At 49.0% G+C, this 17578-nt stretch overlaps 1 protein-coding gene across 8 annotated transcripts in view; it reads right to left on the bottom strand.

The window, feature by feature from the left end:
- The window catches only part of SAMD11 (sterile alpha motif domain containing 11), a 233663-nt gene that overhangs the window by 35620 nt on the left and 180465 nt on the right, over window positions 1-17578 (bottom strand). For all 8 annotated transcript variants that reach the window (XM_054085465.1, XM_054085468.1, XM_054085467.1 and 5 more), the window contains one exon: window positions 5148-5240. In XM_054085465.1, coding sequence (XP_053941440.1) covers window positions 5148-5240 — 93 coding nt within the window. The remainder of the gene's footprint in view (window positions 1-5147; window positions 5241-17578) is intronic.

Here is a 17578-nt window from a genome sequence, read left to right as displayed (position 1 = left end):
CTGTGTCATCACAGGTGCAGAGCTCTGAGCTCGCTGGTTCAGGAGCCGTGTCCCCAGCCTGTACCGTGCAGCACACTTGGAAACCAGACCTGAAAGAGGGAGGCTGAACGAGACAGCCAAGCCATGCCTACTCCCACCTCTGGTTCCCAAGCCTGAACGACACCACTGGAAGCAGCAGAATTCCCTTCCAGGTCCCCTTCCCGCCAAGTCACTCCATGGGCCGGATTCCCAAATCCTCGTCCTCTCTCTTGCTGCTCCTGTCACTTCCCGCAGGGATGCAGGAGTGCACCAACTGTTCCAGTTCCCGTCTGATACTCTGAGCCAAAGGTCTGAGGAGCAAAGCCGTACGCCAGAGACCTGACTTAGAAAAACAGTGGTATTTTTTTTTCCCCCACAGCTGTGTCATTAGAGGAAAAAAAGGAAGGAGGAGGGGATTTAATAACACTTAATTACCATAAACTCTGTCAGATCCGCCGCAGAGCAGATTTCAGGTGCAAGGAGGGGAGGGAAAATGAGGGTGGCAAGGGGGGGGCCTAAGAAGGAGGAGGAGTCCAGGGAAAGGCTGGATTTCCACACTTAAAACTTGGAAGATTTCACATGACTCAGCCAGCGATAATTCCAGCTTTGCTGAAGCTTTGCTGTCTGCTTTTGTCATTACCAGGGGGTAATGCGAGAGGCTGATCCCGCCAAATCTCTTCCAGCAGCCAGGTGTGAAATGGACTCTGGGACAATCACTGGGAAGACACGGCGAGGCAGGCATTCATTGGGCTCATGCTTTTCTGCGAGCCTCCCCATCTGCCCCAGCCAACCCTCTCCCACCCCACCACCAACACTGCAGGGGGGCAGCAGCCATAGGGAATTCAGGCTCTTGGAGGATGCGGGTTTTCTGCTTAGCCTGAAGGACTTGGCATTGCTGCATCACCTTTCCACCAAGCTTATATAAGGCTTGTCCTCCTCCAGAAATCTCAGACAGGGCTGGAACACCCAGCCTGTCCATCTCCTCTCCTGCACCACAAAAAATCCATGCAAGGCTGAGGCTCCCTTTATTGAACCACAGTAAAAGCTGGAGGAGCCTCCTGCAAAAGTACCTCACACCCAGGTTCAAAACAAGGTCTTGTCCAGTAGCTTTAAGGTCTTTGCTGCCTGAGCTGTCACTGGCCGGAGCAGAGACACTGTGTCCACTCCCACCATACCCAGCAGTGCAAGTTTAGTGGGGGCAGTGAAATTGTAGCAAGAATGGGGCCAAACCTTATTTCTTCAATTTGACTTTATGGGAGAACTGCCAAGCCAATCAACACACAGCTATCCTGGCCCAAAGGAGAGGAACACATCAACAGGCTGAGAGAGTTGGGGTTGTTCAGCCTGGAGACGAGAAGGCTCCAGGGAGACCTCAAAGCAGCTTCCAGCACTGAAAGGGGCTTCAGGAAAGCTGGGAAGGAGCTCTTGATCAGGGAGTGCAGGGACAGGAGGAGGGAAATGGTTTTACACTGAAAGATGGGAGATTGAGATGAGATCTTAGGAGGAAAAGTTTTGCTGTGAGGGTGGGGAGGCCCTGGCCCAGGTTGCCCAGAGCAGTGGTGGCTGCCCCATCCCTGGAGGTGTTCCAGGCCAGGATGGATGGGGCTTGGAGCCCCTGATCCAGTGGGAGGTGTCCCTGCCCATGGCAGGCGGTGGGACTGGATGGGCTTTAACATCTTCCAACCCAAACCATTCTCTGATTCTGTGATGACAGAGGCTGGCTCCAAATTGCTCAGCTGTGTTCCAGCTCTGGTTCTGGTCTACTTCATTCACCGAAGACGCAATTCCATTTTGTTTTGTTTTAACAGATCTGCAACAGCAAAGGAAAGCAAACGGCAGAAGGAGCAGCATATGAGCTCATCAGCCCACCCCGGGGGGAAGTGCAATATTATTCCCTAAGTTTGTTTTCCAGCACCGAGTCCAGTCTATTTTCAAACCTTCCCAAGTGATGAGGCTTCTACCAGATTTATTTTTCAGCAGTTTAAATAGAAACTAAAATACTCTTCCCCATTTTCTCTTTTTGCAATCGTTTGGTTTTATTTCACGTCTCAAGGTACTGGAGGAGCTCATCTCCAGACACGCTGTTGCTGCAGGAGTGAGGGTTTTACGTGGGGGAATTGTCTCCCAGGGAGAAAAGCTTCCTCCGTGACCTGCCAGCACAGCCCTCGCTCCGAGCCTCTGATACGCTCGCATTTCCATATTAGACACGAGAACGTTCTGCTCTGTTTGACAGCAGTGCTGGCGCGGCCCCATTTCCACTGAGATAGGGCTTGCTTTTGATCTCTGCTGCGCACACTGTGAGCGCTGGGGACGGGGGAAGGGAAGGTTACTGCCTCCCCGCTGGAAGGGTTTCCAGCCCTACAGGTGTTTTTTCACTCAGTCAGAGAGAGGGAGTGATTTACTTGGCTGCCTCTGTTCTCCTTGCCTTGTCAGGCGCAGCCACAGCAGCACGAGATATGCTGCGGGTGCGGGGTCACTTCTCTTCAAAAGGCGGTTCCAGAGACATTGCAGCTGTGCCCCGAGCATGGGCTGCAACCAGGGCCAGCGTGGAGAGGGGAAAAGTCCCCACCGTGGGCTGTTCACCACCACAGGAGAGTGCAGAGGGCACATGGCACACCATAGAGACGGAAGGAAAGGAAGGGTGCATCCCAGGGAGATGCTGCAGACTCCTAACCAAGGAGATGCTCCTACCTGGGGCTGCACAGGCTACAAACTCCAGTTGCTCCTTGCTTCTCTTCCCACTCCTAAACCACAAATTACGTTCACAGCACCTGGGTCCCAGCCAAGACTGGGGCTCTGGCACAGTCTCACACTTCGCAGCACTGCCCTGCAGCAGCAGTTCCCAAATTCCAGGTAACTGGCCACTAGAATCCTCTGCATTTGAAAACGGCTTGTCACACAACACGGATCCTTCCGTTTCCAACCAGAGCTGGAAACGCAGGGATTGTTTCCTCCCCAGCCCTCCCATACCACAGGAACGTTGCCTCATGAGAAGGCCCCTGGGAGTTCTCAGCTGCAAGGTGCTCTCTCTGTTTGGGGCTTAAGACACAGAAGTGCTACAGCCCCTCGTTTGATTCTCTTTTCATAACAGGGGGTGGGTAGATAAAGACTCCAGAGGCACAAAAGTCTCTACCCCTGTTCAACCCCTCGCCGTTCTAATGGTGTTCCAGCATCACCAAACTAGGCTTGGAACACCTGCCCCAGCGTTACAGAGAACAGGGGTTCCCCAATGATCTCATACGATAATAAACAGGTAACACAAGAGATGAGCAAAAGGCCCAGCTCAGAATTTCCATTATCTCACACTCTGAAAGGGCAGGGAAGGCTTTCTGAGAAACAAGTGGGAGTAGAAAGTGAAAGTCTGCTTTTATTCAGGGCTTCCTAGGAACCCCTCTCAGTGACTTGGGGGAATCCCTGAGTCATTGAGAGTTAAGGAGCCGGATTTAGATCCTGAGTGCACACTGCAAAGCCAAGGGCAGTTTCTCTGCTTCACACTGCACTCAACCCACTCGAGTAAATGGTGGGAAAGTCAAAGAAACAGAATGGGATCATCTGACCCTGCTGCTCCCATGGCAAAGCCACCAATTTGTGAAAGTTCAGCCATTTATTAGGGTGAATCCAAATGTGACAGTTTGGCTTCAGATGGCTTGATTGAAGTTTAGACCACTCTCAGCCAGGCCACATAGGGTGCTGTTACCTGGATTCAGTTCCTAAGCATGCCTCGTCTTGGAATTACAGTGGAAACAGGCTCAGCAGAAACAGCAAAGATGACAGTGGGAGTATTGACTGCACCACAAGAGTCTCATGCTCCTGTATAGCAAATGCGTTTTGGAATCTTTAGAAGCATCCTGCTGGAACTCACCTGCACATCTACCACCATCGCAAGGATAAGAGGAACAGGGCAGATGAAAGAAATCAAGGCAAACAGGTAAAGAGTAGCAGCACAGAGGGTTCCTCTACATCTTTCAGAAAAGCCCAATAAAAAACTAAAGTGATTCCACTTGCGTTAAAGATTTAACAGGCAGGAGAGGGTTATGTGAAAGAAAAGCTTCAGTATGGTCTTAGGTAGCGTTAGCAGTATCATATTAAGCGACACTGGCATTTGACATCCTCTCAGAGCATCTTCATTTCAGCTCATAATTTGGGGACAAGGAGTCAAGAAGAGGCAATATATTGGGACATTATGTGAAATCAGGATGCAGTACAGGTCCTTACAATATATCTTTATATAGCATAATAGAAAGTATGTCCTAAAGCCTTCCTAAACTCCAAACTGCTGCAAAAAGTCCCCTCTGAGATTCCCTGGATTGGTTATCGAGAACAGAGTCTCAGTTACTGGACTCCCAACCCAAGAAACAGGACCCAGCTTTACCCAGCTTGTCTGCTTTTCTACTTGTAGTGGCCAAAGAGCGCAGGTCTAGCACAGTGATCGACAGGGGTGTTACTGACAGCTAATTAGTCTGAACTTAACAACAAAGCCTTTGAGTGAACGGCCTGCAAAACCTCATTTACGCAACCTTGAGACAAACTCATTAACTGCAGGCTCCATTACACATTCCACTTTGCCAGTCATAAAGAAAGTTTAAAAATCACCTTTATAGGAAAAAAAATGTCAGATAAATGAGGAGATTAAAAAAAAAAAAAGTCCCTAAAAAGAGAAACCTTCTGTAGATTCCATCTCTATAGGAACAGTGCCATGAATGCATAAGAAAGAATCAGGCAGCCCTATTCTCCCTGCTAGGCTTCTTTTTTACCCTTTAAAGGAACAGATGCCAGCACAATAATGCTGTATCTTTTCTAATAAACATGTAATCAAGACATTCTGCCTGAAAACTAGAAACACCCCTAAAATCCACCCTCAAAAGCTGCAGCTTGCTTTTTTTAATCATAAAGCAATTATTCTAATTAAGAGGCAATCCCTGTCACGCACTGCCAGCTTCCCTGCGATTAGATAAAGAAAAGCACAACACGCTGGTAGCCTCCTTCATGCACCCTCAGCGCCGGATACTTGCAGCTCCCACACCGCAGCCTCTCGCAACCCTCCCTGCCCTCCCTCCTTAATTTCAATTAAGTTGCACTCTTAAAAAAAGGAGAAGAAAGGGGAAGGGGGAGGGAGAAGCAGCACTTACCCTTTGGGGACTCACTTCTGGCTTTCTTGCTTTCTAAAGGACACTCACTGCTGCTGTTGGGAGAACATACTCTTCTCTTGCCTAAAATTTCATCTAGAAGAGAGATGAGAAACCTGAGTATCAGATAAGGTTGTACTTTCCTCTTTGCAGAAGCAACCAGAGAGACTTTGGTATTTTGCTGCTCTCTCTCTCACACACACATATATTACAGGCAGAGGAAAAAAAATGAAAGTAAGAAAAATCATCATCTTGAGAGCCTTGATCTGTTTTCCTAATCACGCAGTCCAAAAGCACATAATGACTATTCACACCCTGATCAATGCAACGCTCTAAAGCTATAAATTCTGAATCCAGTTGATTTCCTTACTGAGTTTCATCATTTGTTCTGGTGCCTTTTGTCCCCCTGGTGTTTCCACTCCTTTCATGCCCTGATGCAAAGCAACTGGGGGAGAGGAAGGGGAGGAAAAAAACAACACACACAAAAAAAAAAAAGCACAACAGATCTCTGAATCTTCCTACCACAGTATCTCTCTCTCTCTCTCAATCTCTCTCTCTCTCTCTCTCTCTCTCAATCTCTCTCTTCCCCCCCCTTCCCTCCTCCTTCAAAACCTCAAGGTCCTTAGCAATCTTCCCCCTCTAGATTGTACGGAAACACTCAAGCCTTTTGCATTACTGCAGCCCTACAGCCCAACACAAAATATCTAAGATACAATTACAGCGTCCCCGAGCAGATTTAAAATCAATATCCTCCCATAATAACGCTGGGGGAAACTGAAAGCATGATGTTGCATATGGGCAGGAAGGAAGAGACTGTTTGTCACTGCAAGCAGCAAATTCCCATCTATCAAGGGCTTGTTAAAGATGCAGCATCTTATAAGAAAAAATATCTTGCAAACAAGCACCATATCTGAGTGGGGATGCATCGCATCTGCCTGTGAGTCAACACAAACGCAGAGGTGCTGCAATCGCCCAAAGTGTGTTGTTTAAGGGAGGTTACAAACCCCCTCAGTGCTGTTTAGAAGGACAACAAAATTCCTTATGTTCCAGGGGACATTTTAAGCCAAGCAACTGTCCTTCATACTCAGAATCACTCCACATCACTTTGAATTCACCTAAGCGAGCCCAGGTCCCTGCCTTGGCATTGTGTTTATTCACAGATCCGGAGCACGGATCGGTGGCTGTCACAGGAGCTGTGCCGAGAGCAGACAGTTGAGGCACTGAGGGCAGAGCCTGCCAGGCAATGTCTTTATCCAGAGAGAGATTCTGGAACTCTGTGAAGTTACTAGTGGCATTTCAAGGTTTTTCAAGAGCACAAGCTGCCTGCGATCTTATCTTGCCATGACCCTGTCACCCAGCCTGTTCACAGAACTGGCACTTGGAGACAATTGCAGAGGCTTTGCATCCATAGCCCAAAGCAAAGTAAACACAACACAACTGTGGCAACTGGGAAGCAGATGAGAAAGAACAGAGTTGGCCGGTGACAGCACTTAAGTTTTCTCAGTGCTTTACAGTCCAGGTGTTGAGTCAGCCTTTCAATGCAGTTCGAATTTTATCAATCCTCCTGCCTCAGTTTACCCTTTACATCACTTCTCCAAAGCCAGAGAGAGCATTGGCTTGCCAAGCAGGCATCAAAGCTAGGAACAATCAGGGCTAGTTAAATATACTCCTGTTCCTGCAGGAGGTTGGACTGGATGACCTGTAAAGGTCCCTTCAAATCCAAAGCATCCTAAGATTCTATGACTCCAAGTACCTGGCCACACAGCACAGACAGAGCCGCAAGCTCCCTCCTCACAGAGCTCTTCATTCCTCATGGTGATTTTCCTGGAAATGTTAATCTGATGCTGCAAACCCCCAGTGCTGGAGGCCAAGATCATATATACTCCCTCAGAACTGTTCTCATCTGGGATTTGTAGCTCTAAAATAACAAAAGTCCCGTTGCTCTGCTTACCCCTCCCAGCCTGGGCAGGAGGCAGCAAAACCCAATAGGGCTTGTTCTTATGTACTTCAGGCAAAAGAGACTCCATGGAAGAAGTGGTGACAGAAGCTCCAGTTCCATGTGACAGCAGTTAGAATATGAGCAGTAAAGATTCCTTGCTTTCGCAGCTCTGCCAAGGCACCTCGTTACCCTCTCATCACTCCTCTCTTGCTATTCCGCTCCCGCCCCCACGCACCCATCTGCCAGCAGACATTCGCTCTGACTCGCACCATGCCTCGATATTCCCAGGCACGTCAGCAGGACAGGTTCCAAGTCCCATCTCACTCCCAACCAGCTGTGCTTGGGCAGGGGAAGACCACAAACTCTAAAGCGGCACCAACTTGCGCACGAACTCTGAAGTGGCACCAACTCCACCAGACCTGCGCTCCCAAACCACCCACTTAGAATCACAGAATGGTTTGGGTTAGAAGGCACCTCAAAGCCCATCCAGTTCCAACCCCCTGCCACAGGCAGGGACACGTCCCACTGGATCCAGTTGCTCCAAACCCCACTCAGCCTGGCCTTGAACACCTCCAGGGATGGGACAGCCACCACCTGGGCCAGGGCCTCCCCACCCCCATTGTGAAGAATTTCTTCCTAACATCCAATCTAAATCTTCCCCTCTCCAATTTAAAGCCATCCCTTCTCATCCTATCACTCTGTGACCTTGTAAAAAGCCCCTCTCCCCATCTTTCCTGTAGCCCTTTCAGCACTGGAAGCTGCTCTAAGGTCCCCCCTCAGCCTTCTCTTCTCCAGGCTGAACAACCCCAACCGTCTCAGCCTGTCCTCTTATAGGAGGTCCTCCAGCCCTCGGATCATCTCCGTGGCCTCCTCTGGACCCATTCCAACACTCCATGTCCCTCTTATGCTGGGGATGATGCACTTCACACACACAGGTGAGCTGGCAGCTGGATAACAGGCTGCTACCAGCGGCACCACCGGGTAAGGTCCCAGATGTCTTCCAGCAGAGATTTGAACTGGCTCTCTGGACAGACCCCACTCCAGCGTATTAATCTCTAGGACGATATGCAGCATTTTCCTTCCAGCATCTCAGGTTCACATTGTACCAAAGCACCAAATCCCACACACTGAGATACTATTTGGGTTGCCTCCCAGCAGTTTTTATGGCAGTCAGACCACAGAAGGAAAATTTTCCTCCCTTCCCCCTTTCTTTTTTCCTTTGTTTCAAGCACAGTCCTGGGATTTCTCAGAGACTCTCTCTGCCCTCAGAAGCGTGGGGACTAAATCAACAAGATATACAAGAAAAAGGGAATAATTACCATCAGTATTGAGGCACAAAGATCTACAACCTGCCCCAAATGTACTGAGTCAGTAGGAGGGCACAAGATGAAAAGCAATCTTTCGAATTCCAGCCCAGTGTTGTAAGCAGTCACACCCCCTCTCAGCCTTCTTAGCTGCAAAGCACGCAAGACACAGGTCATGTTTTCATTAGTTACTCGGTAAACTCACAGGCTCTGGGGTATAACCTAAATGGCAACGTATTTGTATTATGGCACTAATCCTTTGCTCTCTTAAACCTCATGCAGAGCTTTGCCATACCTCTTATACCTGCTAAACACGTGCCCTTCTAAAGGACCCTATATCCAACTCATCCCTTTATGCCTCCCCCGTGCGGTTCACCCAGCCATTCCTTGCACAAAGAACCAGGATGGTGGTTGAAGGCATTGGGATGGGAGCATCCCCAGACCACCTTCCCCAACTCTGCAGCAGGAAAACCAAATATGTTTTTCAGATGAGTTGGCAGCGTTGCCTCTGGATGTCCTACCACCCTCAGAGACAGGTTGTAGAGTATGTTGCTACTCATCGACCAGAAAGCCAGAAGGTAACCATTTGCTTAGCACAAGCACCTGCAAAAGGCAACGCTCCACGTTAGACAGAGAATGGGGGAGATAGTTGGGAAGGGCTTCCCAAACTCCTGCTTTTGCCTCCTCTCTCATGCCTTCTACAAGGCATTTGAAAGGAAGCCAAATCAGGGCAGCTTTTTAATATTAAAGCTGAAAATGAAAGACATTATCAGTACAACCGTAACATTACGAAGCTAAGCCAGGCAGTAATAGAAGGAAGGAGTGCTAGGGGAAGCCCAAGTGTACCGATCACTTACTGCCACCAATGCAACAGAGCACTGACCACACACACACACTCCCACATCTCCCATGCAGGTCCCTAACTCCTGCTTCACATTCCGGGCTCCTGCTGGCCTAACAAAGTGGTACAAAAAGCAATCCAGAGAGGTTTTAGAAACAAAGTCAAATGTTTTCCCCAAAGTTCTAGAAATCAAAGCAGATTCCCCCCCACACCTTCCATGTGAAGAAAAGGTCTAGCACTCACCTGCTGCATTTCTACAGCAGCATATGAACAGAGACAGGCCAGGAAAGTAGGTCAGCTGGCGAAAGACAACGCTTCTGCCTCCACACAGAGGTATGACCCGATGGCTTTGCAACCACAGAGAAAGGATGCAAGTATGACTCCATAAAATGAGCTCGTGTAGAAGCCGAGGCTATGTGGGTTTTATCTAATCACAGCCCTCTTTGGGCTTGAGACCATGGGTGGAAACATCACCTGGAAGTAACACTGCTCTGTCCTCCTGCGCTACCTCTAATCTGCAGCGTCCCAGCACCCAGCAGAGCCGGGTGACTTAACAGTCATGTTCACCAACACATCTAAGAATCTCAAGCCTCATTATCAGCTTTGAAGAGAGGACTTGGGAGCCTAAGTCAGCTGGGAAGATTAGAAAACCTATCTCCTGGTTTCCCCAAACAGGGAAGGACTTTATCTCCTGTCTTTACATGGGAACCTGCGGCAGAGAAGATGCCCCAAGGACACACGTTACAACAAGAGCAGGGTGCGAACAAGCCCATGTCCCAGTGATGGAGGAGAGGGAAAACAGACAAACATGAAGTGTACACAGACTTTTTCACCTCCTGATGTTGTTAAGAGAGTGGATGATGGAGCGAGTCCCAGTTATGGCCCGGGCACTGCACCATGTTTTTCTGCACTGTATTACACTACAGACACAACTGGAAGAGATCGAGACCAATCTCACGCTCCCTACCCATATCAGCACATTTGCTCTGAAAGCTTCTTGGACCCAGAAACCCTGAGTAAACAGCGAACTGAGCCAACTTCCATAGGAAATCACCCAGGCTCAGAAAGCCAGCATCGAAGAGAGTCCTTTTTTCACCTCTTTCGCATTATTTTAAGAGGAGGAAAACATCCTCCATTGCTCTCAACTCCCCCATCCATCTTAAACCTTGAAGATGATAATTCCCACTGACCAATCTGAAATATCTTGGCAGCATCTCGGTTTATTCAGCTCTCCCCTTTCTTCTGGCATGAACAGCCTGTCACCAGAGGAGCTGCTCTGCTCCAAAAACTCTGGTGCTCCAGCCCTACTGCTCAGTCTGTTCCTGCGCCGAATGCGACAGGTTTGCAGGGACCCTGGAGACTTTCCTTCCTCGGCAATGGGCTTGTGCCTTTGTAAGAAGCAGCACCAGCTTGCCGAGTCCCAGCAGGCCCAGAGCTGCTCTCAACAAAGGCTGGCGGCCGAGGGGCCACGCAGTAGGCTGCACGCAGCAGCGTGGAATCTGGCTGCACATCGGCCCCATCCCTTGCCAGCAGGAATCAATGGAACAAAGGGAGAGTGAAGCACAAGGTCATGGGAATAACGGGCCATAATTTAACTGAGGGCAATGAGAATGGAAAAAAAATTATTGGGGATGCTGGGGGAAGGGAAGCAGTGGGCTTCTGGGACTTGGGATCCTAGAACAATACAAATGCATGCCAGCTCTTCGGGCAGGGATAGTTCTAGCAGGGAAAGGGGAATTCCTGCTGGATCTTTGCAATGGGGATGTCAGAACAGCTGCGAAATAAAGGTAGCACCCTCCTCCCCACAGGGCAGCTTAATGGCTTTAGGGACATAGCAGGCAGCAGGCTGCAAGCCTTAGCTATTGCACTGAGTTATCTCATTGCTCCTTTATATCTCCACATTTATATCTATTTGTTGGTTGTCATTTAGATTTAGATTGCAACCTCTCCAGGGCAGGAAGCATCCTTTCGCCAGCTGCTCTACCAGTCTTTATAGCACAAATAGATGAGCAAGCTGGGCACCCCTCGCTCAGGACAGTCCCTGGTCTAGACCAAGGTATCTGCAAATGCTCCCAATGCATCATGGGTTCAAGTTCTGTGAAAGAGACTCTTGGAAAAGGAATTAAAAATGAAAGAAGGGAAAGGAGGAACACAACCTGCTAATGGGTCTCTTACAGCAAAGCAAGAAGAATGCAGTATGAAGTCAAAGGTTTTTCTCTTTTTCACTTTGAACATAGATTAACTTTGGCAGACTGGTTGAGCAGTCATTCCTCAACGGCACGAAGAAGAGGGCTCCAATAGAATCACTGAGGTTGGAAAAGATCTCTAAGATCATCCAGTTCAGCCATCAGCCCAACACCACCATGCCTACCAAACCACGCCACTGAGCTCAAGGCGCTAACATAGGAAGAAGCGTCCCAAAGCAGTCCTAGTGTCACCAACTCCATCCTAAACATGAGTTAACCCCAGCACATACAAAAGCTGCAGGCACATGCAACAAGACAGTAGTTGAGTAGAAGGGCTCCCAATGTATAACATATCAACCATCCTTTCTTAGGGTTGAGAAGGAGCCTGTGTTCCCGCTTCTCAGCTCTAACCACTTGGCCATCTGCCTTTCCTCCTACCCTGCAAGCAGTACCCTGCTGCTTCCCACCTCTCATGTGCTCAACATGCCTCGCTGGAAGCTGAGCTCCCAGAAGCACTGTCCAATATTTCAATTCCCAAGGAGCAAGAGCAGGAGGTGAAGGTCATGCTGGAGCCATCCTCCTGTCTGTAATGAGGCTGTTTATTAGAGAAGGTGCACCAACAGCTCCTTGTCTCCCAGTTTCTTACAAAATTCATTTTTACAGCATGCACCAAGCCATGGAAAGGTAGTAAATATTCATAGTATGAAAAACATTCACAGAGAGGATATACTGCACTTAAGGGAGATCGGAATTGATTTTATATGCTGCAGAGAGGCTTTTTAGCAACTGCAAACTTGTGAAACCCTGCTCTCTTCCAGAAAAGATTTAAATAACAAGGATGGGCTGGAAGTCCAGGCCTTCTGGAGATCACTTTTCAGCTCTAGAAAGGAGCTGTTCTAGTGGATAAAATGGGAGAAGGGGGAAGCTTGTTCAATCAGGAGACAAGCACGGTTCCGATAAGGATCCAGTTTCCCTTGAGGGACCACAAACCTCTTGGGTAGAGGTTGCTTGGCCACAATTCTGTGATAAAAAGCTATGAAAACTGGCATCAGTTTGGTTCCTACCTCAGTCCTGGGGAATGCCACACAATGCCCAGCCGTGCCACAAAGCAGGGAAGGCAACGCAGCAGGGAAGGCACTCACTTTTCCCTGGGGGAATCTTGTGTGTGTGGTCTGTGCCAGCAACCTGGTATTCCCTCCAGCCCCCAGGACAGCTGCTCCACCTCCTCTGGCTGCTCCTTCTGCAAACCTCCCAGTTTTCTTTAGAAAAGCCAGCGCTGAAGACAGTGATTTCCAACAGAGCTGCTGGTGGTGCTGTGCCCTTGGAACCATTGAAATGTCCAATTGCACTCATTCAGCCCCCTGAAAAAAACAGCGCTCCTCCAGCCCGTGACAGCTTTGACAGCCAGACTCCTTAATTCCTTTTTCTTATTCCCTTAATCTGTCATCTTTATCAGGCTGGGGAAGTGCCAGGCAGCATGCAGGAGCCCCAGCCCCGATCAATCTCCACATTACAGCTGACAGAATGGTGCTAATAACTTATTGATCTAATGTTTGCCAAGCCCCACTGGGGCTGAAAGGCTGCCATTGATTGGCTTGAGGGAAGGAGCCTCTCAGCTGAGAGCAGAGCGGAAAGCCTTCCAATTGTCTTCTTCCAGAGGAGCCTGGAGATGGAGGGAGGGTGGGGAAGGGAGAATAGGGAGGAGGACAAGGGAACTAAAGGGAGGAAGAGAAATGGAAAGGAAGAAGTGTGCACATCTGAGGTGGAGATTAAGAACGGAAAAGAGGAAGGAAAAAAGGGTTTGAAAACCAAAGAAAGACAATGAGGAGGGTAACAAGCAGGAAAGGGGAGAAAAGCAAAGAAAAGAAAAGGCATTGGGAACAAAAAGATTGCACAGAGCTGAAAAATTAATGGCAGTTGATCCTCTTCTTGCTCACAGCAAATCATTAATAAAATCCTCCCAACCCCCAGCCGTCCATCGTAGAACAGCTCCTCCCAAGGCTGTTCATGTCTGATCTCTAAAGCATTCAGCACCGCTGGCTCTCCTGACCAGGTCTGAAACCACAAGTTTGCACGTGGAGAGAGGGCATCACCAGGAGAGAATCCAGTTTAACTTTCGAGTCCGTACCCTACAGGGATATGTCTGCAACTTAACCCTTGGGAATTCCCACTCATCTCCTTGATTTGCACTGAAGAGGCTAAATAACAGTAGAAAGGCATCAGAGCGAAAGGAGTTGAGGGTCTTTACTGTGTTCCTGTGAGGAAACCTGGACTTGCCCGTTTACGCAGAGACACAGCAGGAGGGAGCAAAACCTCAACGCGTGGCCTTTCCCAAATTACAGGCAGAGTTATTGTCTTTTCCTATCTACCACAGATCAGCACCTCTTCAGCAGGGCTTCTCCCTCACCTTCAGAGCCCTCATGAAGCTGTAAGCCATAGAGCACCCTGCTGACTGCTTGAAAGGAACAAGAAGCAGAGCAGCAGCTCAACGCCTGCTACCTGGGCATCTAATCACAACACAAGCTTTGCAGACACACAGCCGTGAGGAGCTTGTGGAGGCACAGTATTACCCCTGCTGTGAAGGACTAAACCCACAGCCTCCAATCTTGATGACACAGAGACGCACACAGGCACCAGAGCAGGAGCAGTGCCCAAACCCTACCTCTGAAGTACCAACCTGAGTGGTGGCAGGGTCAGGAGGAGCCACTCGCTGCCTCCTCTCCACCCAGCAGCAAGCAAGAATGGACAAGTCAGGTGCTGCATTAAAACCAGTACTGGATTTCTATATATAACATCAGTGAGATGTCACCGCATCAATGATTTGTTTTCAGCTTTTTACTGGCTGCCTGTAAGGCACCTGGGGAAGGAGGTGGAGGTAGGGGGTGGGGGAGAGGTTATTTTTGGAAGCAGGATAATCTTGCTCTTCCTAGGGCCGCAAGGAAAGGAAGAAAGAGTCAGTGTTTGTTTCAGTTTCGACACCACATCACATTCTGGCCATGAGTTTGGTGGCTGATCCAGCTGTTGGAGAGTGACAGACTCACTGTCTCAACTATGTTCACTCTGCCCTGCTCACGCCAGGCACAGAGGAGGCCAAGGTTCCTAAGCTTGCTCAGAGCAGTGGTGGCTGCCCCATCCCTGGAGGTGTTCAAGGCCAGGCTGGATGAGGCCTTAAGCAACCTGTTCAAGTGGGAGGTGTCCCTGCCCTTGGCAGGGGGTGGAACTGGATTAGCTTTGGGGTCCCTTCTGACCCAAACCATTCCACGATTCTACCGCAAGCGCCCTGTCCAGCTATGGCACTCCTTTCCTAGAAGGGAGGGAGATGCACCTTGAAACACATCACTGACCTTCCCAAAGATCAGAGTCATCCTACAAGAACCCTCCTGCCAGGAACTGGCTTCAAATCCCTGCCAAGAGCAAGGTTTATTGAATTCCAAGAACAAGGCACTGAACTGCCTCAGCTCCTTCTCCTCCTGCAGTGACAAAGTCAAGAATAAAACCTCAACACTCCTACCAGCAAAAACCTCCATGCTAACCTACGCTTCAAGTGCAGTTGTGGGGCACAGCAAAAGGAAGCGCTTCCATGCTGGGCTTTCCCATTTTTCCTTCACCTCTCAGGACCTCCGTTTGTAACACAAAAGGATGCTGGTTACCTCCCACCCCCACAAGGCTTCAGAAGAAATAAAACTGAACTTAGAGAGCACAAAGAAATGCCAATCCTCCAGATCCAAGCCAAGAGGATGAGTGGCACTGACAGAGCCCAGCCCTTCGTGTTGCCTAGGTAAACAACTGTCCTTCATGGCAAAACATGCAAGCAAATGTGGCTGGGCTTACAACTTGGGCTTACTCCTGGATGCCCATTTGGTGCTGATTTTCTGCTCAATTTAAGGAAGCAATTCAATAAAGGCTTCTGCTTTTTTTTTTTTGTTCTTGTTCAGCTTTGTTAAATGAAAACATGTCTGCACCCGAGCTCATTATCACACACTCTGAAAACAGCCGTTCCCTGTAATTCTGTCTCTAACCATTAGCTACAACATCCCTGATCCCAATTCTTTGTCACACCCAATATTAACTCCTCCTTAGCAGATGAAAGCTCTTGGCCTTGGTGCAAAGCCAAATGAAATTACAGGGAAGCCCTCCACGGCAGGCACACAGAGTTCAGGGACAGGCCCAAAGACAGCAAGACAACTCGTCTGACCAGCTACAGATCCACGTGCGTGAGCTCTAAGCATTGCCTTGGCAATAAAAATTCCAAGACCAATTTGTAAGTGTGACTCTGTTTACAGTTCATTCCTGAAATTTCTCCTCCCCCCTTGCTTAGTCAATAGAGCTTCAAGTGGAAAGATGAGAAAGGAGCATTAACACAGAAGAGCAAATAACCTTACCCAGAAGAACAAATGACCTCACCAAGAGAGGAGAGATCTCTCTCTTTCAGGACGTTTTTGAGATATGTAGAGGATCAGTGCTTTTCCAGAACTGCAAAAGCATCGAGTATGCATGGCCTCCTATGGAGCAGAACTCCTAAAGTAGGATTCCTCAAGGGACACAGATGTCATATTATCATAGAATCTTAGAATGCTTTGGGTTGAAAGGGACTTTACATGTCATCCAGTCCAACCCCCTACAGGAGCAGGGGCATCATCAACCAGATCAGGTTGCTCGGAGCTCCATCCAACCTGACCCTGAAAGTTTCCAGGGATGGGAACTCTGGGCAATCTGTGCCAGTGTTTCACCACCCTCATTATGAAAAATTTCTTCCTTATATCCAGTCTAGATCTCCCCTCCCTTAGTTTAAAACCATTACTTCTTGCCCTGTCACAACAGGCCTTGCAAAAATGTCTGTCCCCAGCTTTCCTGGAGACCCTTTCAGTACTGGAAGCTGCTCTAAAGTCTCCCTGCAACCTTCTCCTCTCCAAGCTGAACAACCCCAACTCTCTGTTCTCCCCATCACACGGGATTTCTGCAGGCATCATTGCAGGTTAACATGCAGCTCCATGGGTCACTGAGAGCATCCCTGCTCTGAGGCCAAGCCTCTCAAGGGTCTGTCATCTCCATCTCACTGACCAACAACCCCTAGAAGAAGCCCAAGCTCTCTGGAAGCTCCAAAACATTAGAAAGCTGGCCTGTTGCTGAACCCAACATCACAGCCAAAGAAGCCTCTAATCACTGCGGAAGGGGTCTTTAACCCACATGCAGTCCCAAATATTACATGCAGAACAGCAGCAAATTGCTTGCTCTCTGGAGCAAGACCTGATATTCTGCCATGTCTCCATTAGGTGCCTTCTCTCACCAAGCCAACTCTCTCTAATCATGAGGGGCAGAAGGAAGAGAGGTAAGATCCACCCACCTTCCTTTATCATCAGCGAGCCCGACCCCTCCACTTCTATCCATGCAAATATAGTCCTACCGCAACTGGAAAGTCACGAAGGAGCTGCAGAACAGAGAGCATTTGAGAAGAGAAAGAGGAGAAATTAAGAAGATTTTTGTAAAGGAGAAACTGTTTGGGGTCTTGGGACTAGGACTCTACTGCAAAATGCTCGTTCAAATCCTCAAGCAGCGTACAAAGTGCACACACACCCAAGGGAGAAGGCGTTCGTACTTTCTCTAGGAGCCCTGGAACTCGCCAGGGCTCCTCTATCCTCCACACAAGCCCTGGCAGACTGCATTAGGCGAACTGGATCGAGGGGATTGGACTTGTTTACAGACACACTGCTAGCTGCTTAAAGGGGCTCTAAATCCGTGTTTGATGTGCAAACCATCAGCTTTGCTACTGTGCCTTTGTCAAGCAGCCCTGGCTTTGCTCATCCTTGCGTGTGTGTGTCTCTCTCTCTCTCTCAATTAAGATTAAAAGCGCCTTGTGCCATCATCCGCTCTCAAGGTAAGCCCCTCTGTAGTGCCAGCCCTGCACCCTGGCTGCTGCTTCGCCTTTATCTGATCCATTTGGAAACGACTTTTATATTCTCATTAGGCTCATCGCCTGCCCTCCCCTCCCACACGCACGCTCCCCCTGAGGCATCTGAGCATCCTTGCTCTACCTTTGGAGATGTTGCTAAGCCTCTTACGGAATCTCACCGACTGCAGGCTGCCTCTGTGTGTTCCTAAGGAAGCACAGACCCCATCAGAAGTACTTTTTCTCTCTTCCTCCATTTGGCACATTATATTCCCAT

The sequence above is a fragment of the Cuculus canorus genome, chromosome 21 (genome assembly GCF_017976375.1).
Source record: "Cuculus canorus isolate bCucCan1 chromosome 21, bCucCan1.pri, whole genome shotgun sequence".
In the NCBI taxonomy this organism is placed as follows: Eukaryota; Metazoa; Chordata; class Aves; order Cuculiformes; family Cuculidae; genus Cuculus; species Cuculus canorus.
The sequence above is the reverse complement of the archived record's forward strand: the minus strand, read 5'-3'. Positions and strand labels throughout refer to the sequence as shown.